Below are 24,062 nucleotides of genomic sequence, written 5' to 3' on the forward strand. Positions count from 1 at the left end.
ATTAATCAAGGTATTGAGTGCAGGAGTCAAGAAGTTCTGATGCATCTCTATAGAACTCTGGTTAGGCCACATTTAGAGTATTGCGTGCAATTCTGGTCACCTCACTATAGGAAGGACGTCGAGGCATTAGAGAGGGTGCAGAGGTGGTTTACCAGGATGCTACCTGGATTAGAGGGCATGTGCTGTCAGGAGAGGCTGGACAAACTTGGGCTCTTTCCTCTGGAGCAGCAGAGGCTGAGGGGTGATCTGTTGGAGGCGTATAAAATTATGAGGGGCATAGATAGGGTGGACAAGCAATATCTTTTTCCCATTATTGAGCGATCCAATACCAGAGGCCATGCATTTAAGGTGAGAGGGGGTAGGTTCAGAACAGACGTGAGGGGAATGTTTTTTACTGAGACAGTGGTGGATACTTGGAATGCGTTGCCTGATAGGGTGGTGAAGGCAAACTCATTGGGGGCTTTCAAGAAGGGCACATGAATGAGAGGAAAATGGAGGGATATGGGCAATCTGTAGGTAGGAGGGAATAGCTATGTTGGCACAACATTGTGGGCCAAAGGGCCTGTTCTGTGCTGTACTGTTCTAAGTTCTACGTCCAAGGGCTGTTAATATGAGCTCACAGCTAACTGGGCTGTAGCACTGAGGGTGCCCTTACTCTCCAGAATGTTTCTACCGAATATCTTCCCATTCATGGACCAGTCCCTCTGGGGGACAGGGCGTTGTTGAGGGAGGTTGTGTGTGGGGCTTTGGGGCACTGGGATTTGGCAACAGTAGAAGGTTCACATCAATGCAGGATCTGGAGGCTGGGGCAGTGGTGGGTGTGGGCTGCAGGGTGTGTGGCGGGTGGAGGGGACTGAGGAAGTACAGAGTGCAGGAGGTGGATGGGGGGCAGTGACGGGGTGAGGGAGCATTGGGGGTGTGTGTATGTGTGAGTCGTAAAGGTAGATGGGGGTTAGGGGTGAGTTCTGTGGGGGGGGATATGTTGTGTTGGGGTTGGTGTGGGGTTAAATTGTATCGGGGCGAGTTCTATGCGGAGGGTGTGGGAAGGGGGAGGTGAATAGTTTGGGCAATTTTGGGGTGAATCTTATCAGGAGTGTCGTGTGGGAAGGTGACCTGTGGGGTGATGTGGGAGTGGGGTGGTGTGGAGGGTTTGGTGTGGGGGGGGGGGTTGGGGTGAGGTGAAGGTATGGGATGGGGGGTTCAGTTGTGGGGTGCTTTATTCAAGGGGTGGGCGTGGGTGGGATAGGGTGGCAAGTTGTGTGTGGGAGATGGGACAGAAGGTAGGTTGTGAGGGAGTGGTTGTACTGCGGTGTAGGGCTGTGTGATGGGACAGAACCGTGTATATGGAGGGGGGAGGTGAGGGTACAATGTGGCTGTGATGGTGGGGGAAGGGGTGTGGGATCGTGTGGGATGGGGGTGAGTTGTGTCGGGGGTGCACTGTGGGCATTGGGTTGTGTCAGGAGGTGTGCGGACAGTGTGGTGTGTGAGGGTTATGGGGACAGTATGGTATGTGAGGGTTATGGGACAGGGGCTGAGTTATGGGGACGGTGTGGTGTGTGAGGGTTAGAGATGTGGAGTACTACAGCATGGAAGCAGGCCGTTCGGTCCAACTTGTTTAGGGTATCCTGCACTAGGACCCCCAAGTCCCTTTGCACTTCCGAATTTTGAATCTGCCTGTTTATTTCTTCTTCGAAGATATCTTTATTAGTCACATGTACATTGAAACACACAGTGAAATGCATCTTTTGTGTAGCGTGTTCTGGGGTCAGCCCGCAAATGTCGCCACGCTTCCTGCGCCAACACATTTCTCAACATTGTATCTCCTCTGCCATTTCTTTGCCCATTCTCCTAAACTGTCCAAGTCTCCCTGCAACCTTCCTGATTCTTCAACGCTTCCTGCTCCTCCACCTATCTTGGTGTCATCTGCAAACTTAGCCACAAAACCATTTATTCCATAACCTAAATCATCGATATGGTGTAAAAAGAAGCGGCCCTAACACCGACCCCTGTGGAAAAGACACTGATATATTATGGAGTCACCAGAAACAGCCTACTTTATTAGTTATTGTACAAGTTAGAAATGTATTAAAGACTTGGGCCTGTGAATAATTTATCACAGGTAATTGACCATGAATATCAAGATAAAGGTTTAAATTTTCCCCTCCTGCTCTTAAGGCAGAGTTCAGTCTACAGCTAAAAGTGCTTCAGTCAACTTTATTGCTGTAATTCTTATAACTGAGATGTTTTCAAGGGGGTCAGACGGTGCAGAGGCAGACCCTTTGGCCCACGAGACTGCACTGACCATCAAGCAGACATTTACAGTAATCTTTTTTTTATATAGTCTCCTCATCAACTCACCCGCCTTCCCCACATTCTGCCACTGACCTACACACTGGGGGAAATTAACCCCCCAACTCGCACTTTTTAGGGATGCGGGAAGAAACTGGAGCATCCGGAGGTAAGCCACGTGGTCGTGGGGAGAATGTGCAAACTCCGCACAGGCGGCACTGGGGGGGGTGAGGATTGAACCCGGGTCAGTGGAGCTGCACGGCAGCAGCTCTACTGGCTGCGTCACTGAACATAACATGATTACCTTTACCTCCAGGTCAGAATTTGAATGAGAAAACAGGACCACAAAGTTAATTATTTCTGGTTTACTGCCTGTGTCATATGCAACTTAGCAGGGAGGCAGGGAGATTAGGTGAGCAAAACATGCTGGTGAGGGAAAGGGATACTGACACTAACACACGAGCAGGAGAGAGGAGCAGTGATAACAGGCGCTCAGAATGAGCACTGGATAGGGACAAAAGGGAGGTGGGAGAGGGCTTTAACCAGTGAAACAAGGTTGATGTCCAAGAGATGTAACAAGTATAAATGAAACTGGGTAAAAACAGCACAGAAAAAACTAATGGAGCACAAAAGTAGCCAGAGAGTAAATAAAATTAAACAACAGTTGGATAAAGATATATGAAAAGATAAAGGGAAAGGAATTGCTTTTAAAACTGAAATGAGTTAATAGGAACGTACGTGATGTCTGTAATAAAACCCGTGACTGAGGCAGTGACACGTTGTGAGGAACCAGATGTGACCGGGATTACTCAGACAATAGAGAAAAACCAGAGCTGGGGTTTAAACATGAGGTTAAGCAAAGAAAGAGAGAAAAAGGGAGGATTAGATGTAGTCAATGGGGATAACACAACTTGTTCAGTTCTGACCAAGGATCTCTGACCTTGAAGCATTAACTGCTTCTCTTCCCACAGATGCGACCTGACCCGCTGAGGGTTTCCAGAATTTTCTGATTTTGTTTGAGATAACACAATGGTTGGAGCCAAAGGAAAACAATTCACGCAGAGCTCGAATCCATGTGAGTGGAGAGAAGCCAGAAGGAGTGTCCTTGTTCACTTTGCTTTCAGACTCCGCTTCCAAGTTTCCCCGGACTTCACCTGAGACATTTAAACAAAATAGTTCCTCTAAAGTTAGCCCTGTTTCTCCACAGCTGTTGCCTGACCAGATGAGCATTTCTAGTTTTAATTCCGTCAATGGCGAAACACACGGTGAAATGCATCTTTTGCGTAGAGTGTTCTGGGGGCAGCCCGCAAGAGTCGCCACGCTTCCGGCGCCAACGTAGCACGTCCACAACTTCCTAACCCGTACGTCTTTGGAATGGGGGGTGGAAACCGGAGCACCCGGAGGAAACCCACGCAGACACGGAGAGAACGTACAAAGTCCTTACAGACAGCGGCCGGAATTGAACCTGGGTCACTGGCGCAGTAATAGCATTACACTAACTGCTACAATATCCTGCCTGCCCCTAAAATTTTCGGATGAAGAATAGAAGAGGATAGAAGAAGAGCAGAAGGATGCTGGTCTTGAATTATTCTTCAGTCAATAAGCAGAAGATCTTGCCATTATTTTCTTGCTGTTGGTGGGATGTTGCTGTGCATAAAATGGCTGCCGTGTTAATGGCTGCAAAGCTCCTTGTGAAGTTCTGAGGCACAGCAGATGTTAAAGTTCCATTTTAACTCTAAACTCCTGAAACTTTACTGGGCTAAAATCTCTTCACTTTCCTGGAGTATGGTTGGCTGTTCATTGTTTCACCCCAGTCACCACCCTTCATTGGGGTTCTTTTTTTTTAACCCTTCCAGTATAGCTGTTTCCCATTTCCTCCAAATCTCCACAGGGTCCCCAGTCCCCATCACAGCCCAGTGTTGGCAGGCTGTCCCTCCGCCTCAACCTCAGAACATCCAGCGCTGAATGTTTCAGAAGGCAGATGGTGAGGCTGCTGCGGGAGATGACCAAGTCCCTGGAAATTGCATCATCTTTGCTAACAGATTGAGCAGGTAAAACCACATATTTCATCACTGTCTCAGACTGGTTAAACCGTAATTGCCTCCCAAGTGAAACTGAATTCTCACTTGAGATCTCAGACATCTCAGCACTGCCTGGTTATCCAACTAAATGGATCATCACTATGGATGTATATTGTTCCGTCCCTGTTGTATGCACATTGAGCTTTACTTTGTAATGAGGAGATGTAGGCCAGTGGGTTTAACTAGTTATAAATTCAGTAGACTCATAGAGTTATACAGCACAGAAACAGGCCCTTCGGCCCAACTCACCCATGTTGACCAGCGTGCCTTCTTCAGCCAGTCCAATTTGCCCACATTTGGCCCATATCCCTCTAAACCTTTCCTATCCACGAACATGTCCAAATGTCTTTTAAACATTGTACTTGTACATGTGTGCCAGTGCACTCACTGGTGCAGGAGGGGATCTTTCTGGCGAGTATACATGTGTTTGGTGGTAACGTGTTGGTTGCCTTGCTGGAGCACATTGTTGGCTTTTCTGCTGTATATTGGTACGGTTATTACGGTGTTCCTGAGTATCAGTGAGCTTTAAAGGGGTAAGGCTGGTGAGTGTTGAAATAGAATCACAGAGTTGTACAGCACGGAAAGAGGCCTTTCAGGCCATACGCGTCCATGCTGACCAAGATGTATATTCAAGCTAATCCCATTTCCCAGAATTTAGCTCATATCGCTCTAAACTCTTGCCATCCATATAACTGTCCACATACTTCTTAAATGCATCTAATATACCTGCCTCAACCACTTCCTCTGGCAACTGGTTCCATCTATCTACCACTCGCTTTGTAAAAAAGTTGCCCCTCAGGTTGTCATCATGGCCCACCGTAGGAGGCTGTATCTCAGATAGCAATGAGTCGGGGTACAGGAAGGAGATAGAGAGCTTAGTGACATGGTGTCATGACAATAACCTTTCCCTCAATGTCAAAAAAACTGGTCATTGACTTCAGGAAAGGGGGCGATGTACATGCACCCATCTACATCATGGGTGCTCAGGTCAAGAGGGTTGAGAGCTTCAAGTTCCTAGGAGTGAACATCACCAGTAGCCTGTCCTGGTCAAATCATGTAGATGCCACGGCCAAGAAAGCTCACCAGTGCCTCTACTTCCTCAGGAGGCTAAAGAAATTCAATATGTCCCCTTTGACACTGACCAAATTTTATCAATGCACCATAGAAAGCATCCTATCTGAACGCATCACAGCTTGGTATGGTAACTACTCTATCCAAGACCGCAAGAAACTGCAGAGAGTTGTGGACACAGCCCAGCATGTCACTGAAACCAGCCTCCCCTCCATGGACTCTGTCTTTACCTCTCGCTGCCTTGGCGAAGCAGCCAGCCTAATCAAAGGCCCTACCCACCTGGGTCATTCTCTCTTCTCTCCTCTCCCATCAGGCAGAAGATACAGGAGCCTGAGGGCAAATACCACCAGGCTAAAGGACAGCTTCTATCCCACTGTGATAAGACTATTGAATAGTTCCCTTATACGATGAGATGGACTCTTGACCTCACAATCTACCTTGTTGTGACCTTGCACCTTATTGTCTACCTGCACTGCACTTCCGCTGTAGCTGTGACACTGTATTGTTATTGTTTTTACCTGTACTACATCAACGCACTCTGTACTGACTCAATGTAACTGCAGCGTGTAATGAATTGATCTGTACGATCGGTATGCAAGACAAGTTTTTCACTGTACCTCGGTACAAGTGACAATAATAAACCAATACCAATACTGGTTGGCCCATTATAGGAAGGATGTGGAGGCTTTGGAGAGGGTGCAGAAGAGGTTCACCAGGATGCTGCCTGGATTAGAGAGCATGAGCTATAAGGAGAGACTGGACAAACTGGGGTTGTTTTCCCTGAAGCAGCGGAGGCTGAGGGGAGACCTGATAGAAGTTTATAAGGTTATGAGAGGCATAGATAGAGTAGACAGCCTGTGTCTTTTTCCTAGGGTCATAATGTCTAATACTAGAGGGCGTGCATTTAAGGTGAGAGAACTCGAAGCTCTTTCCAGTTTAACCGCATCTAAAACTCCCAACACAATGAGCTTGTGAATTTCCTCTCATGCAACACTGAATTTCTTCTCATCTGTCCTTCCACAATGGGTTGAAACGCTGCGAATCTCAGTGGGTCATGCAATGCCTGTTAGGAGAGGAATGGAGTTAACATTCTGAGCCAATGAACTTTCATCAGAATCTAACCAATCAGATTATCAGAAATGATGCTGGCAAGTGGAGCATTTGTCCCACTGAGCCGGCATTGTTGGGGGCTGTAGCAATGGACGAGCTGAGGGAGTGGAGCTGGGCAATGTTACGGAGGTTGGCAGTGGAGACGATAGTTGATCAGAAAGTATTCTCAGTGCAAAATAGGGCAGCAAGTTTGAGGACAGTTAATGCAGCCTCAATTATCAACAAAATGAAGTAACGTGTGGACTGTGAATCAGGAAATTTATCTACACAATAATACTGGAGGAACTCAGCAGGCCAGGCAGCATCCGTGGAGAAAAGCAGGCGGTCAACATTTCTGGTCAGGACCCTTCTTCAGGACTGAAGGTAGGAAAAGGGGAAGCCCTATATATAGGAGGGAAAAGCAGAGCAGTGATAGGTGGACAAAAGAGGGGAGGCGGGGTGGGCACAGGGTGGTGATAGGTAGATGCAGGTAAGAGATGGTGATAGGCAGGTGCGGGGGAGGAGGGGAGAGCAGATCCACTGGGGGGTGGGTCAAAGGTAAGGAGAGAAAACAAAAGGGGTAGAAAAAAAGAGAGGCTAGGAAAGGGAAGAAAAGAAGAAGCATGGCTGGGGGGCAATGTGGGGATTATTTAAAGTGGGAGAATTCAATGTTCATGCCGTTAGGCTGCAAGCTTCCAAGACGGAAAATGAGGTGCTGTTCCTCCAGTTTGTGCTTGGAATTCTCCTGTCAGTGTTGGAGGCCGAGGACTGACATATCTGTGATAGTGTGGGAGGGGGAGTTGAAGTGACTGGCAACGGGGAGGTGCAGGTCGCAGTTACGGACAGAGCGCAGGTGTTCTGCGAAACGGTCACCTAGTCTGCGTTTGGTCTCACCAGTGTAGAGGAGGCCACACTTGGAGCACCGAATGAAGTAGATGGTATTAAGGGTGGTGCAGGCGAATCTCTGTCTCACCTGAAAGGACTGTTTGGGTCCCTGGATGGAGGTGGTATAGGGGCAGGTGTTGCACCTATGATGGGGGCAGTGGAAAGTTCCTGGGGTGGGAGCGGGATGGGTGGGGGGGGACGGGGGAGGAGTGTAACTAGGCAGCCGCAGAGAGAGTGGTCCCTGCGAAAGGTAGAAAGGTGTGGGGATGGAAGATATGCTTGGTCGTGGGGTCCTGTTAGAGATGGCGGAAGTGGCGGAGAATGATGTGTTGGATACGTAGGCTGGTAGGATGAAATGTGAGGACGAGGGGGACCCTATCGCTGTTGGGTCTGGGAGGGGTGCTGTAATTTATCTACATCTCTAACCACATGTACCTATGCAAATCAATAGAGATAAGTCATTGACCCAATTGTTAATCTGTGAAGAAAGAGTTAACATTGGAGAAACTGTTTCATTCAAATGTCTTGAACCATTAAATGTTTGGAAATGTACTGTATTTTAAAGGGCAGCTGCACAGAGACTTACATTTTGAGCAGATAATTACTTTCAGTAACTGTTTTCATAATTTCACCACCTCTTCCTGTAGTTCTGTCACTTCTGTTTGTTTTGATTAAACCCTCAAAGGGGCTTCCCCAACCAATCCCCACTTCCAATGACAGGTCAAACCAAAGCCCACCTTTATCTTTCAATTTTCAGCACATTGAAAATATATTCAATTTTCTTTCTACCCTTCAATTCTTGTATTTAAAAAAGTTAAACAACTGTCTCAGGAGCACTTTAGATACACTGTGTGTGATCAACTGTCTCTATGGGTGAAGTTGGTCAAAATAAGTCTTTCTCTGAAGTGGGTCTCTTCTGGGGGAATTTCTCTATGGTGCACCACTGGTCCTAGGAGGGCATCACTCTCTCTCGACTGGGCTTGCTGAGTCTGCTCCCACACCTTTCCTCAGATGGAGTGGAGTAGGAACTCCATCTACTCAAAGAAGTAGGAACGGTGACCAGGGAGAGTATCTCTGACACTGTCTTTCTATGTCTATAGAGTGGGGCCGGTCTAGAAGTTACACACATACTCTCTCTCTGGGTGCAACTGGGTTGGCCTAGGAAGGTTTCCCCATCATGAGTCCCCCTATGATCACTCCCTCTGGACCTGCCCTACTTCAGGGGAACGGGCAGAGGTTTCTCTTTTTTTTGAATGGAGTTGGGGGGGGGGTCAAGGGGACCCCCTCTCTCTCTTTGGAGTGGGACCAGCCTAGGGGAGACTTCTCTCCCTCTCTCTCTCTGGGTGCAGCAGAGCTGGTCCAGGAGAGGTTCGTCTCTCCTTGACGAGCCTCCTTCTCCCTGGACTGGGTCAGGGGGAAGACACAGAGGTCTCCCCAGTTTGTACATGGAGTAGGGGTGGTCAGGAGGGCAATATCTCCCTCCCTCGGTGGGAATGGGGTGGGACAGGTCAGGGAGAGGCACCTCTGGCCGTGAGGGGGCTCCTACCGCCTCACCCACCATTTCCAACACTCTCCATCCCTCACCCCCAGGCCGACTGACCGCCATGATTGATGCTGGCGGGAACCGGCTGCCCTTCGACCGAGCTTCACTTCCGGCGTCCGGGCTGCGGCCAATCAGGTCGCTCCACGAGCCGCTAAGCGGTGATTTAAGCGCCTGCGCGGCCGGGCGCTTCCTTCTGCCCCGTCCGCTCGCGTCGCCGCTGCCACGTTCCCGCCCGAGGAGCCCCGGCCTCGCCCGCCCGCCCGCCCGAGGAGCCCCGGCCTCGCTCGCCCGCCCGCACTCACCGCCGTCCAGTCCGCTCCCGCTCCGCCATGTGGCCCGTGCGCCTGCTGGGTCTCGTCGCCTTGGCCCTGGCCGCCGACATCCCCGAGGAGGACGACGTGCTGGTGCTGAAGAAGGACAACTTCGAGGAGGCGCTGCGGCAGCACCGGCACCTGCTGGTGGAGTTCTGTGAGTGCGGCCCGGGGGGAGGGGGCAGGGTGGAGAGGGGAGGGGGCAGGGACAGGCCCGGGGAGGGGGGAGGGGGCAGGGACAGGCCCGGGGGGGTGGGGAAGGGTGGAGGGGGCAGGGACAGGCCCGGGTGGGAAGGGTGGAGGGGGCAGGGACAGGAGGGGGGAGGGGGCAGGGACAGGCCCGGGTGGGAAGGGTGGAGGGGGCAGGGACAGGAGGGGGGAGGGGGCAGGGACAGGCCCGGGTGGGAAGGGGGCAGGGACGGGGTCCGGGGGGTGTGGGGTGGAGGGGGCAGAGACGGGGGGGGGGGGTGGGGGTGCGGGGGAAGGAAACGGGTGGGGGTAGAGTCACGGGGGCCTACCACTGGCAGGGAGAGGGGATGGGGATAACGTGGTGTCCCGGGCCTGAGGGGTGGGTGGAGTGGCGGGACAGCCCTGCCCCGGGAGTCGGGTCACTCGGTGGGGTTCAGTTGTGAAATTAACCACTGCATTGCTTAACTAGTTAAGTTAGCGGCGAGTAAGCTAGCTTCCCCCCCCCCCCCCCCCCCAAACTTTAAAAGCAGATGCTCATCTCCCTGGGGTGACCAGAACCGAGACTCGTGCCTCCCACCACGGGGCCGCATGGCGCTGCTTCCAGCTGGGCTGAGCTGCAGTGTTTTGTCTTTCAGTATGGTGACGGTGGTTAAGTGGAGGCTGTGGTTATGGCAGCTGCTGTCCGGCTGGAGTAGGGGCGTCTGTGGGGGTGCCCATGAAGCTTTCGCTGTCAATCTGACCGTCTCTTTTCAGACTCAAGGTTTATTAAAGAGGTGTTTTTCATGGTGTTCTGATATTTCTTTGCATTGTTTGTCTGCATGCCTGGGGGAAGGGCCTAATTTGGGAAGGGCAACTAAATGATACTGGATTTTTAAAAATGAGGCATATGCTGGAGATGCTCAATTCTCTTGGGATGTGAAGGAAGAGAGATTTCGTTAGAACCGAGCTGATTGCGTTTTTAATTCAACAGTTCTGCATTCTTCCCATACTCGGAATCTTAATGCTTCCTTGTGGTTCGCATACAATGCATTTGCGCCGAGTCGCACGTACTCGCAGCGGGGGGGAAGCTGTCGGTGTAAACGGGAGGGACCGGGCTAATTGATAGCTCGAGTTGTCCACTAGCGATTCGCAAAAATGGAGGGGGCGGACGTTCTGCAGCAGCTTTAAGTTGACGTGTGCGAAGACCAGTGGCTCGCTTCCTTACCCTCGGATTCCTTGGCGATTGCGGGAGGGTGTGTCCCTCTCGGCTCCAGTGTGCTCCGAGTTTGAATTGTGCCAAGCTTTCTCAGAAACCGCAAGAATAACGCATGATTTGAGACGTTAGCCATCCACACTTCAATGATAAACCGACTGTCGATTAATTTGAAATATTGGTTAATTGGTTACTGTAAATTTATCTCCATTGTAGGTTAAGGGGTAAGGGATCGATATTGTTACTCGGAAACTTGTCACCGCCTCGATAAACTGGCTTTTGTGATAGGCGATACGAGAATGTTTGCCTTTTAATGAACTTTAGTGCTGGTGAATTGAGGATGGAAAAATCGAACGAAGGTGTTTAAATCAAGGGTGTATGTTCATGGGGATACTGAGGTCTTAACTGGCTTCAAGCTTGCATTTATAACAACTAGCCCCAGTGATCTGTTAACTTTAGTTTGTTAGGGCAGTCATAGTGTACGTGATTAAATCATAGTATACATGATTTAATTACCTGTCAGTTTTTGAAGTGTGCTTGGGTCAGTTATAGACCATACATCATAAGGCGACCTGGATACTGCTCCAAACTGGGGAAGAGATTTGATCTGTTGCTCTGAAAGTACTTGCTTTCTGACTTGTGGGGTTGTCTTCTGGGCATATTTTGTAACCTGGAGTTCTAGTGCCCTGACTGCTCAAGCAGCAGCTATGTACAGTTGTTGAAAAGTAGATGGTTGTCCTGCCCTGTTGAACAACAAATCACTTGAATTAGCAAGCCCATCGTTATAAGAAGCTAACAGTTTTGGGCAGCAGCCACCAGGTTGTTTGCAGTGACTTTTTTGTGTAGAAATAAAAAAAACTTGATATAGTATAAACTGTTGGAGCGGCTTTAAAATAGTTAAGTGCGAATAAGATTATTGCCTCTTCATTGGTATTGGTTTATTATTGTCATTTGTACTGAGATACAGTGAGAAGCTTGTCTTACAAACTGTACAGGTCAATTCATTACAGAGTGCAGTTACATTGAGTTAGTACAGAGTGCATTGAGGTAGTACAGGTAAAATCAATAACAGAATACAGAGTAAAGTGTCACAGCTACAGGGGAAGTGCAGTGCAGGTAGACAATAAGATGCAAGGTCACAAGCAAGTAGATTGTAAGGTCAAGAGTCCATCTTATCGTATAAGGGAACTGTTCAATAGTGTTATCACAGTGGTATAGAAACTGTCCTTGAGATTGGTGGTATGTGCCCTCAGGCTCCTGTATCTGTGGGTTGTATATTTTAAAGTTTGTCTCAAAATCAAGTAGCATTCAGGAGAAATACTTTACCCAGAGGAGTTGGAATAAGGAACCTGCAGCAACTAATTTTTGAGTAGTGTAAATTCATTTAAAGGAACTCTCAAGATCACAAGATAAGGGAGCAGAAGCAGGCCATTCGGCCCATCGAGTCTGCTCCAAGGAAAAGGGAAAAAGAAATGGGGTGGGGAAAAAAAGAGAGAAAAAAAAACTATTCTAATCCCATTTGCCAGCCTTATCCCCATATCCCTTGATACCCTGACTATTTAGATATCTGTCTATCTCCTCCTTGAATACCCCCACTGATCTGGCCTCCACTGCTGTGCGTGGCAAGGAGTTCCACAATTTCACCACCCTCTGGGTAAAGAAACTTCTCCTCATCTCTGTCTTGAAACTGTACCCTCTAATTCTAAGATTGTGCCCTCTGGTCCTGGACACGCCCACCAAGGGAAACAGCCTAGCCACATCTACTCTATCCTTACCTGTCAACATTTTAAATGTCGCTACGAGGTCCCCTCTCATCCTTCTGTACTCCAGCGAGTACAGTCCAAGAGCCGACAAACGCTCATCATACTTAAGCCCTTTCATTCCTGGAATCATTCTCGTAAATCTCCTCTGAACCCTCTCCAACGTCAGCACATCCTTCCTAAGATGCGGGGCCCAAAACTGCGCACAGTATTCCAAATGAGGCCTCACTAGCGCCCCGTAGAGCCTCATCAACACTTCCTTACTTTTATACACTATACCTCTCGAGATGAATGCCAACATAGCATTCGCTTTCTTAACCACCGATCCAACCTGGTGGTTAACTTTTAAGGTATCTTGTACGAGTACCCCCAAGTCCCTTTGTACTACCGCACTATCAATCTTCTCTCCTTCTAGATAATAATCTACCCGCTTATTTCTACTTCCAAAGTGTACAACTGCACATTTCTCAACATTGAATCTCATCTGCCATTTCCTTGCCCATTCTCCTAAACTGTCTAGGTCCCTCTGCATTCTTTCTATTTCCTCTATGCTCCCTACTCCTCCACTTATCTTGGTGTCATCCGCAAACTTAGCCACACAACCATTTATTCCATCATCCAAATCATTGATGTACAAGGTAAAAAGGAGAGGCCCCAACACCGACCCTTGCGGCACACCACTAGTAACCGGTAACCAACCAGAACGAGATCCTTTTATTTCCACCCTTTGCTTCCTGCCAACCAGCCAATTCTCCACCCATTTTGCTACCCTGCCCATAATTCCATGACCTCTCATCTTATTAATCAGTCTCTTGTGAGGCACCTTATCGAAGGCCTTTTGAAAGTCTAAATACACAACATCTACCGCCTCTCCCTTATCCACCCTACCTGTGATTTCTTCAAAAAACTCCAATAGGTTGGTCAGACAGGACCTCCCCTTCACAAAACCATGTTGACTAGGTCCTATCTTGCCTTGCGCCTCTAGGTATTCGGTAACCTCCTCCTTGAGGATAGACTCCAATAATTTTCCCACCACTGACGTCAGACTAATAGGTCTGTAATTGCCTTTGTGCTGCCTCCCACCTTTCTTATACAACGGAACTACATTCGCTACCCTCCAGTCCTCCGGAACCATGCCAGAATCTATCGATTCCTGAAAAATAATCGCCAACGCCTCCGCTATCTCCACAGCCACCTCCTTCAGAACCCGGGGATGCACCTCATCCGGTCCGGGAGACTTATCAGCCTTAAGCCCCTTTAGTTTTCCAAGCACCTTCTCCCTATTAATTTCAATTGAACTCAGCTCCAATTCGTGAGACTCCTGACTAATGGGCACATTGCTTATGTCCTCCACGGTGAAGACCGATGCAAAATATTCATTCAATTCCCTTGCCATCTCACTATCATCCATTATAATACCTCCTGCACCGTTATCAATTGGTCCTATGTCAACCCGTGTCTCTCTTTTATTCCTTATGTATTTAAAAAAACTCTTAGAATCCTTCCGAATGTTGTCCGCCAGCTTCCTTTCGTAACTCATCTTTGCTTTCCTAATGACCTTCTTAGTTTCTCTCTGCAGATTTTTAAAATCGTTCCAATCTTCTGTTTTCCCACTAATTTTTGCTACTTTGTACGCCGCCCCTTTTGCTTTTATTTTATCCTTCACCTCCCTCGTTATCCACATCTGTGCCTTTTTTCCATTCAAAACCTTCTTTTTTCTTGGAATGTATCTGTCCTGCATTGTCCTTATTTCCTGTAGAAATTTCTTCCATTTTTCCTCTGCTGTCCCTCCAGCTAACTTACTCCTCCAATCAATTTGGGCCAACTCATCTCTCATACCTTTGTAATTTCCCTTATTCCACTGAAATATCGATACACCAGTTATCAGCTTCTCCTTCTCAAACTTGAAACTAAACTCAATCATATTGTGATCACTTGTTCCCAGTGGTTTCTTTACCTTTAGTTCCCTAATCACCTCGGGTTCACTACACAGCACCCAATCCAAAACAGCCGATCCCCTGGTGGGCTCCTCAATAAGTTGCTCCAGAAAAACATCCCTTAGACATTCCACAAACTCACTCTCCTGAGTACTACCTCCTTGCTGCATTTCCCAGTCCACCTTCATGTTAAAATCCCCCATAATTATCTTCACATTGTCACTCTGACATGCTTTTTCTATCTCAATCTGCAACTTATGGTCCACTTCCTGACTGCTGTTCGGGGGCCTATATATGACTGCTATTATTGTTCTTTTACCCTTGCTATTTCTCAGCTCCACCCATAAGGATTCCACCTCCTCTGACCCAATGTCCTTCCTTTCTATTGATTTTATATCGCTACTAACCATCATGGCCACACCCCCCCCTCTGCCTACCCTCCTATCCTTCCTATATACTGTATACCCCTTGACATTCAGTTCCCAATCACATCCATCATGAAGCCACGACTCAGTGATTGCAACGATGTCATATTTATTAACCTGTAGTTGTGCCACTAGGTCATCTACTTTATTCCTGATGCTACGTGCATTTAAATATAGTATGTTTAGACTGGTATCTGCTATTGATTTTATTGTACCTCTATTGATCAGCAGATTATCCTGACTTTCTACCTGTCCATCCTTCTTACTATCTTCGCTACCTACTATCTTAGACCTGTTGATGAGTGGCAAGATAAGGGCACAGGAGGTCTTCATCCTGTCCAATCCCTACTGGCTTTGTTTCCTTCAAGTGCTGTGATTGAATTGTGTCTGCATTCCTTTAAGCTCTGCAGGCTGTAATTGCTTGCGAAATGATTCTGATTCTTTTGGCAGTCATGAAGTAGACAAGAGAAGGGTAGTGGGGTGCAAAAGGATTAGTGAGTACAAAGTACACATTTAACGTCTTCAGTGCAGCACTTCAAATTTGGGTGTGATTATGGGTGCCATCAAATGAAAGGAACATTCTGAAAAGTGGGAGTTCTCTTGCCAAGACCCTTGTGTGATGAGCAGTCTCATTCCTGTTTCTAGGCAGTGTTAACCAGATGAAAAAATGCCACCCAGATGGATATAATGGTCTGTCTGGTAATTGAATAAAGGAAGCACGTATGCCATCTCTTGCAATCACTTTGCTCATCTCATTGGTTTCCATGGATCAGATGGCTTTCCTCCTGATGGTGTGCTGTTGACGTGGAGGACTGCAATCCCCTGGTTATTTTTACTGTAAGGATCAGGAATTAGTGCGGCTTTTCCTCTAGGATGAGGCCAGTTGTTCTGGGAGAGGTCCCTTTAATCACAACAGATTTGGGAAATAGTTGGTGCTGAACAGCTTTGACCCATGAAGTATTAAATTTTAGCCATTTTTAGGGTGGTGCTTCTGATGCTAAATTGTTTCCTATTTGCAAATGATCATTTGAAGGGTAGGGTGCAAAATAACTCCCATGTGGTAATGAAGTTGCAGACATCTAAGTGATTCTATGAATGTGATCTGTGAGCTGGAATGAGGGGAGATGTGAAAGAAGTATATAAAATGAAGGAGTTGGATAATGGGAGACTCCTTGGGGTCAGACTAGAAGTCATATTTATCAAAGGGGAAGGGATTCAAATGACACAGAACTTTTTACATGTGATGGTAAGATATGGGAGCAGAATTAGGCAATTCGGCCCATCAAGTCTGCCCTGCCATTCAATCATGGCTGATTTTTTTTTCCCAACCCCATTCTCCCACCTTCTCCAAGTAATCCTTAACCTCCTTACCAATCAAGAACCTATCAATCTCTGCCTTAAATGCACACAATGACTTGGCCTCCACTGCTCTCTGTGGCAATGAATTCCATAGTTTCACCACCCTCTGACTGAAGAAATTCCTCGTCATCTCAGTTTTAAAGGGATGTCCCTTTATTCTGAGGCTGTGCCCTCAGGTTCTAGACTCCTACTATTGGAAACGTCCTCTCCATGTCCACTCTATCCAGGCCTTTCAGTATCCTAAAGTGGTTGGAATCTGGAATGCTCTGCAGTCTCTACTGTGTCCTTAAGAGGGTATTAGACTTTTTGCATCACATCAACCCTTGTAACAGTGCAGGACTGCTACTGTGCTGTTTTCGTGGGCTGACTGAAGATGGCAGAGAGACCGGCACACTTCATTTTAAGGCACTGTTCATGAATGGCTAGATTAAGCAACATTGGCACATCAAATACAGAAGTTGTGTGGTCCAGAATAATAAGCACATTTCAGCATACCTAACTGCCATTTTTCTAGTGTTTATCTTTGAGTTTCTGTGGTTAATTATTGCTTTTGCTGCAGCTTTTAAAACTTTTCCTGTTGTGCATATATTTGCATTGCCCAGGAAGAGTCTCCTTCCCCCCCCCAAACTTTGGGTCTTTTCATCACTGATCCAATTGAAAACTTGCCCCCTGACGAGTTACCATTTGCAGTGATAATGATTAGGTTGTATGTTGTGTTATCATTTTTTTAGTTCTCAGATTAAGTGACTAGTGGTGGATGTGCCATTAGGATACACTGGTCCATGGTGATTTGGCTAAACTTAGGTTAGGCCAATAGTAAGGGCACTATCATTGGTCATGAGGGAGTCATCTGGTACCTTGGCCCCTGTTCTGTCTCGACAGTGCATGGGTATAGCTGCCCATTAAAGATGGGCCTGATCTTTCAAAGGTTGGTGAAAGATGTTTCCTGATTTTAAAAAAAAGCATCAGAGCAGTGGGGGTACCAAACATCCACCAATCTTGAGGGGAGAGACACATGTAACAGCAGGCTTTGCTGCCAGCTGCTTTCAGGAAGGTGAAAGTACAAAGCCAGTTCTGGTACTGAGTGGCATTTTATGGTTGCATTGAAAATGTCATTTTCTCAGAATCCATTGTTAATTACTTGGCTGCAGTTGCTTCTGGATTTATCAGCTACAGGGAACTGTCTTCTGCATTGGTTGCATTGCCTGGCCAACTGCCTCAATCTCTTCATTGATGGTTCTTGTGTGTGGTATGGTGGTGTAATTTCTTTGGCAGCTATCTACCTAGCACAAGCTTGTTTGTAAAAGATCATATTAAAATGATTCTTGGTAAGAGGATGTGTGATTTGGGATCAATGGTTGCAGGTGTCAAGGCATTACAAGCTGCTTGTGCCTCTGGAGTATTTTCGGCAGCTATTTGAATTGAGCTGAATTTGCAGTGGTTGGGAAGCATGAGCACTCCAGTAATATTGGGAAGAATTAGTGCTGGAGGGTTAATCAAAATGCATATGCTAGAAATCTAAAATAAAAACAGTGCTTGAAATACTCAGCATAGCAGACTGCATCTGTGGGAAGAGACTGTTAACATTTCAGTTCGGAGACCCTTTGTCAGAACTGCTGAGTATCTTGTGTTTTTATTTTAGTACAGCAAGGTAACTTCGGCAACAGTGTGTGGATGCTGTGGCTGTTTTGAGCAATTGCTGCACTAACTGAAGATCCTTTCCAGCCTTGTCTGCAGTTTTGTCTTGTTAGAAACTTGGGGTATTTTCTCATTTTCAAGTCCATTCCAATTTCATCTGCCCTAGATTTGGCACTGGTGGAAAACTATGAATGCTGTATTAGAGATTTGCCTTCGTCATTGGTGCTAAAGGGAACACTGTGCAGCAAGTTTTTCACCAACATCTTTTGATAGTGCTAGGGGTTATCCAGCAAGGAGCAGATATGATACTCTTACTTAAGAACGGTGAACTTCAAGAAATTTCAACAAGCTTCCTGCACCACATTTCTTGCAGTTTGCAATGACAAAGCTTTGTAGTACCAAAGGAATGCCCTGCTGTAGGGATGCAAGTGCTTGCCTGTCTACACCTACATTTCACAAGACAAAGGAGCAGAAGTAGGCCATTCAGCCCATTGAGTCTGCTCCACAGAAAAGGAAAAAAGAAATGAGAAATTGGGGGGGGGGGGGGGCAAAACAAAAAACCTAACCCCAATTTCCAGCCTTATCCCCATATCCCTTGATACCCCGGCTATTTAGATATCTATCTATCTCTTCCTTAAACACCTCCAATGATCTGGCCTCCACTGCTGTACGTGGCAAGGAATTCCACAAATTCACCACCCTCTGGCTAAAGAAATTTCTCCTCATCTGTTTTAAACCTGTACCCTCTAATTCTAAGATTGTGCCCTCTGGTCCTGGACTCACCCACCAAGGGAAACAGCTTGACCACATCTACTCTGTCCAGTCCTTTCAACATTTTAAATGTCTGAGGTCCCCTGTCATTCTTCTGTACTCCAGTGAGTACAGTCCAAGAGCCGACAAACGCTCATCATATGTAAGACCTTTCATTTCAAGCTGTACCATGTTGCTGCATGATAGCACAGTCAAGTTTCCTTAAAAAAAAAATTAATCTTTTCAGCCTAAAAATCTGGCTGAGTGCTGTTTGAGTTCAGCAATATTGCTGCACCATTTCTGTGAAACCGTTCTAGGAATTGATAGCTATAACCTGGAAACTAACTTTCAACCTATTTGCATCTTTGTCTCTGTCCTGCTCCTGAATGTGAAATGGACAATTTTCAAATTCTTTGGCTTTTGATGTGTTCCCAATGTAAGCTTTTCTCATGCAAATATTTTAACATGGGTTTGGGAACTTGCACTGGTGGTGGTGAGATGCGCTGATGGTGTTTGCATTTTAAACACTGGAGTATGTTTGAAATTTAGTTTGGGTGACCCTGAATTTTAACTCTACATTTGCTGGTTCTCCCTACAGATGCCCCCTGGTGTGGACACTGCAAGGCTCTTGCTCCAGAATACAGCAAAGCTGCTGCAAAGCTGAAAGAAGAAGGCTCTGAGATCAGACTGGCAAAAGTAGATGCCACTGAGGAATCAGACCTGGCACAGATGTTTTCAGTCAGGGGATACCCAACCATTAAGTTTTTTAAAAATGGAGATAAGAACAACCCAAAGGATTATGCAGGTATGGAAAATTTCTATTGTAATATTGCAGTAAATACACTTAGAAGAAAGCTGTACTATCAATATTTTAAAAATGGTGAAGGAGCCAATTTGAGTCATTTCATTTGAACCAGTTCTACTTCCCCTAGTTGGTCTGTCTCCATCCCCCACACCATATGCTCTGGCTTGTTAAATACTCATCAGGCACTTTTGATGCAAGATTTTTGCTTCCATCTCTCAGTTCCAGTCCCCAGACCATTCTATGGATGAGAACATTTTTCACAACTCTCCTGCTTCCAATTATCTGCCTCCAGATATTGACCTCTAAGGAAGTGGACCCTAATCACCCCCTCTAGGCTGATTGTAAGTTTATACACTGAGTCCTCCCTCAACTAAAGTAAACAACCTTTTGCCTAGCCAGTCCCCATGTAACTAACATTCATTGACCATGCAACTTCCTGCCACGTCTCCTCTATGCTCAATCTTGTGTCATCAGTCTTTTCCGCAATGTGAGCAGAATTGTATGCCATACTTGGCAGTCACTTGAACCAAAAGTGGTTCAATTCTGCTGGGGTATTGCTTCGACTTATAAAGTGTGCAGTTCCATGACATACAGCATCATGAAAGCTGACTCTGCTGGCTATCAACCACTTATCTACACACCAGGAACAATTTAGAGGGCAATTAACCTGCCACCTAGCAAATTGAGGTGAAACCCAGACAGACAGATGAACTCCACACAGACAGCACTGGAGATCAGGATTGAATGCCGGTTGCTTGGGCTGTGAGATGGCAGTTCTTCTAGCTGTGCAACTGGAGTCCCAAAATGTATGTTCCTTCAACAGTCTTAAACTGTCAATACTTTCTGCAGATGTTCCAAGGTCCCCCTCTCTTTTTCCATATACTGTCATTTATTCATCCCCTTGCCTGATTTGCCTTCCCCAGATGTCTTGGACTTCTCTAATTTTCCTGCCATATTGGACCTCCCAAATCAACAACTTTGAGGACATGGGTGGCAAGCTCACGAGAACATCACATACAGGTTGCCCTTCAGATTGCACGAGGTTCTGACCTGGAAGTGTATGGGTGTTTGTTTATTGTTACTGGGAATATCCTAGAACTTCTGCTGCCTTCTTCCTTGACACAATAGGTTGCCCTCGATGACTCCTTGTTACCACAGAATTCAGCCATTAGTCAGACTTTACCCGTGTTGAATGTGATTCTTTATTGATGTACTTTTTCTAAATGATTTGTACTGTTTTGTTTTTCAATAATCCTCTGATTAGCAAATTGGAGTTACTTTTCACTTGTACAAACTACTGACAGGCCAAGATTTGGCCTTCATTGTCCTCGTGTGGTTGTGTTCTATTGGCAAATTATGTCCCAAAATTGTACTGAATCCTTGCCCTGAAGTGCATTTGCTTTGTACTTGCTCATTTTGCTACTATAATTTGAGGGGGAAATTAGTGGTTATGTACTGTTCAGCTTTCTGCTGGCTAGAGCTGTGGTACTGCAGGAGTGTGGTTAGTTTTTGTTCTATACTTTAAGATATTAAACTTGGGTTCAGTTTTCTTCATTGTGGGTATGCATAGTCTCTGGGTCAATATCCTCGATTGCCTTAATTTTGCAGTCTGGGTAGCAAATTCATACAGACGTTTTGTGCTTCCATTGATGGGGCCTTTCATTTCTTTGCTGCTGGGTCACACTGGTGCAGATGTAGTTGGTCTACATGAAGACAGAATATTTTGATGTTTCCTTTCTAACACTCAACTGTTAAGATTCCTTCAATCTGATAACTTGGTCAAGATTGAGTCTAAATTCTGACTTTAAGACATTCCATATTTGAAGCTAAATTGTATTTTGGTGCAATGTAAAGCTTTAGTTTTGATCTGTTTGATTAGTTCTGGGTGGGAAAATTTGTTCTTGTGGGTTTCCTGTAGACTGTCTGTGACTGAAACTGAAACGTAACACTTCCTTAACCTACAGAAGTCTGATGTAAAACAGTCTCTGGTCAATAACTTTACTGGTTTCTCTATAAATATTTGTAATGTATTTATAGAAATTCTCTTCTGCAGTGATGAAAGAAACTGGTCTTTTTCATCGGTTGAGTTACTGCCTCTATCACTCAAATTGTAACCTTGGTGTCAACACTTGAGTAATTTGCATCCTGATCCCTGCCTTAAAACCGACTAGTCTAGAGCAGTGCTGTTTTGAAATGCTTTTGCAACAGGGATTTCTTGCTGAGGATAAATGGTAAACTTTGTTTAGACTGCTGCCTGTACAGTCAGTTTGTTGCATTGGTCAAAGGTGAAGCAGTACCCCAACAGACACTTATTGTCCCATCTGTTTTGTAAAGGGCAAGACTGAGCACAGGCATTGTTCAGATGATTAAAAAGCAAGAAGTGGCAAATACAAGAAATCTGCAATTAAAACAAGGTGCTTGAAATGTTCATCAGGTTGGGTAGCATCTTTAGCTCGATCCTTCAGTTGAAAGCTGCTTCAGATGCTGCCTGATCTGCTGAGTACTTGGAGCATTTGTTTCCCTTTAAACCTCCACAGTTGGTGACTGTGGCTTTTTGATGGCAGAGACCTTGCACTGATACTCCTCACCAGTGCCCAGTTGTGATTGGTGAGTTTTATGTTTGCTGAGCCCTAGGAGATCTGCAATCTGATTTGCCAAATGAGCTGTATTGCCTTTTTGTGACACATCTCGCCAGTTCAGTGCTTTTACTGATGTATACACTGTGGACTGGATTGACCTTGCTCTGTTTGGCCATCTAAAGTTTAGGGTTCTTTGCCAGCTGACCCTTGAAGTCCTGGTCTCTCCTCCCCCTTCTTTCCCCACCCCCCACCCCCAACTCCTCAAAAGAGTAGCTAGGTGAACATCAAACTCAGATTTATAGGGAAGCTGTGCTATTTTTAAACTGGCCTTTAAATAGTGTACTTTTTGCTTTGGGCTTAACCAGCTAATGATAGTTAGGAGCCACACAGGCTGCTGCTGTGGCTTCAGGAACCCAACTCTAGTGCAATAATTTAATGATCACTGTCTGAGAATAGACTGCTGTTTGCAGAGATGTATGAGGTGGCTGGTTTTAACAGAAGGTACAATTGCATATTTCTGTGTAAATGTACACCACTCAAAATGCTAATGACAGAAGTAGCTTTATGGGGAGTCATGAATTTTGCCACTGAAATCTGTAATTTAAGAGATTATAAACTTGGAATTTAACAGCTCACATCTTCCATTAAAATCCCAACCACGATGATTAAAGGGTCTGGGGGTTGCAGCCAATTTACACTACAGTGAATCTGTGGAATTAGCAGTGCTAACAAACCATTTGGTCCAGGCAGTTCCAGCTGGTGTTTGTGCTCCATAGCAACCTCCCTTTACATAGTTATTTCATCTACCCTGATTAGCATATTCTTAAACTCCAATTCATAGCAGATTTTAAGAATAAACAGCAGTGGAAGAGACAGGCAGAAAGGTAATTCAATGGATCCTGTCATCTTTTCACTCGGTGTATCAGTGTTGTAGGTTATTCCTCCAAAGTGCAGACTGCACTAACCTAGTGCAAAGCAACAAATGGCTTTGGGGACCTCAGTGGGTCAGGCAGCATCTGTTTGAGGGAAGTGTACAGTTGATGTTTTGGGTTGATACCCTTCATCTAGGCAGGGAGATGGCCAGTATAGAGAGGTGAGGGGAAGGGGTAGAGGAAGAACTGGCAAGCGATAGCATCCAGGTGAGGAGGGGTGGTAGGTGATAGAGGACAGAGTGGAGATAGTGACAGTTGTGCTAGTCCTGTCTCTGCATTGCACTAGTCTAGTGCTGTTTATCTCTGGGTTTGAAGGTAGTTGTAATGAGATTAGTTTATCCCATGAAGAACACAATATTGGATTCAGTCACTTGGTTATTGAGGAAAGTACAATGCTTACTAGTTTAAAGCAAGAATTGAGAACTAGAGGAACAGGAGTAGTTAAAATCTTGTCCATTGAGGTGTGCTCTGCCATTCATTATCACTCACTTCAGCTCCATTGTCCAGCACTATCCACGCCTCCCTTGATTCTCTTGATATCCAGAAATCTCTTCAAATAAGTACAATGCCTTTAAAATGTTTGACTCTCTTTAGCTGGAAGACAGCATGAAGATATTGTGAACTGGCTGAAGAAACGCACTGGACCTGCAGCAGACACCATCACTGAGGCAGATGCTGCTGAGAAGCTGGTGGACTCCTCTGAAGTGGTTGTCATGGGGTTTTTCAAGGTACTGATTATTGCTTCAAGATTTGTGAAACATGGACAAGCTAATGCAGCTCTGCCACAGTGAGGGCGCTATATAATGCTGGTAAGGGAGCTGTACTGTTACTAGCTACCTGTTTGTGTGTGGTGTACGGTAGATTCGGTGTCTGTTAAGCTGCCATGTGCTTGAATCATTTTTACAAGCCGCTAACTACATTTCCCACAACTGTCTTTTCATTGGTCAGGAAATGAATACTGTCTGTGGGGAGAATGGACTAAAGTATTATACAACACATACCACAAATGCAGTTGGATATACTAAACTGGACAGCTTGACTTGCTACTTAGCACGTAGGATTGTTTGTGTAGAATTGTATTGGTATTAATGTCTTGTACAACTTCAACATATCTCAACTCCTGTATTCAGTGCCCTGATTTATGAAGGGCAATGTGCCAAAAGCTCTTTACAAGCCTATGTATGGATCTGGAGGAAATAGCAGAGGTACTTAATGAATACTTTAGTA

The 24,062-nt window shown here is 46.0% G+C and overlaps 1 protein-coding gene across 1 annotated transcript in view; it reads left to right on the forward strand.

Annotated features, from left to right (window-relative positions):
* Positions 1 to 9,130: 9,130 nt before the first annotated feature.
* Positions 9,131 to 24,062, forward strand: part of p4hb (prolyl 4-hydroxylase, beta polypeptide) — a 37,990-nt gene continuing 23,058 nt past the window's right edge. The window contains exons 1-3 of the mRNA XM_052032716.1: positions 9,131 to 9,426; positions 19,118 to 19,324; positions 23,430 to 23,563. Coding sequence (XP_051888676.1) covers positions 9,288 to 9,426; positions 19,118 to 19,324; positions 23,430 to 23,563 — 480 coding nt within the window. The 5' untranslated portion in view covers positions 9,131 to 9,287. The remainder of the gene's footprint in view (positions 9,427 to 19,117; positions 19,325 to 23,429; positions 23,564 to 24,062) is intronic.

This window comes from Pristis pectinata, chromosome 18, assembly GCF_009764475.1.
Source record: "Pristis pectinata isolate sPriPec2 chromosome 18, sPriPec2.1.pri, whole genome shotgun sequence".
NCBI classification, from domain to species: Eukaryota; Metazoa; Chordata; class Chondrichthyes; order Rhinopristiformes; family Pristidae; genus Pristis; species Pristis pectinata.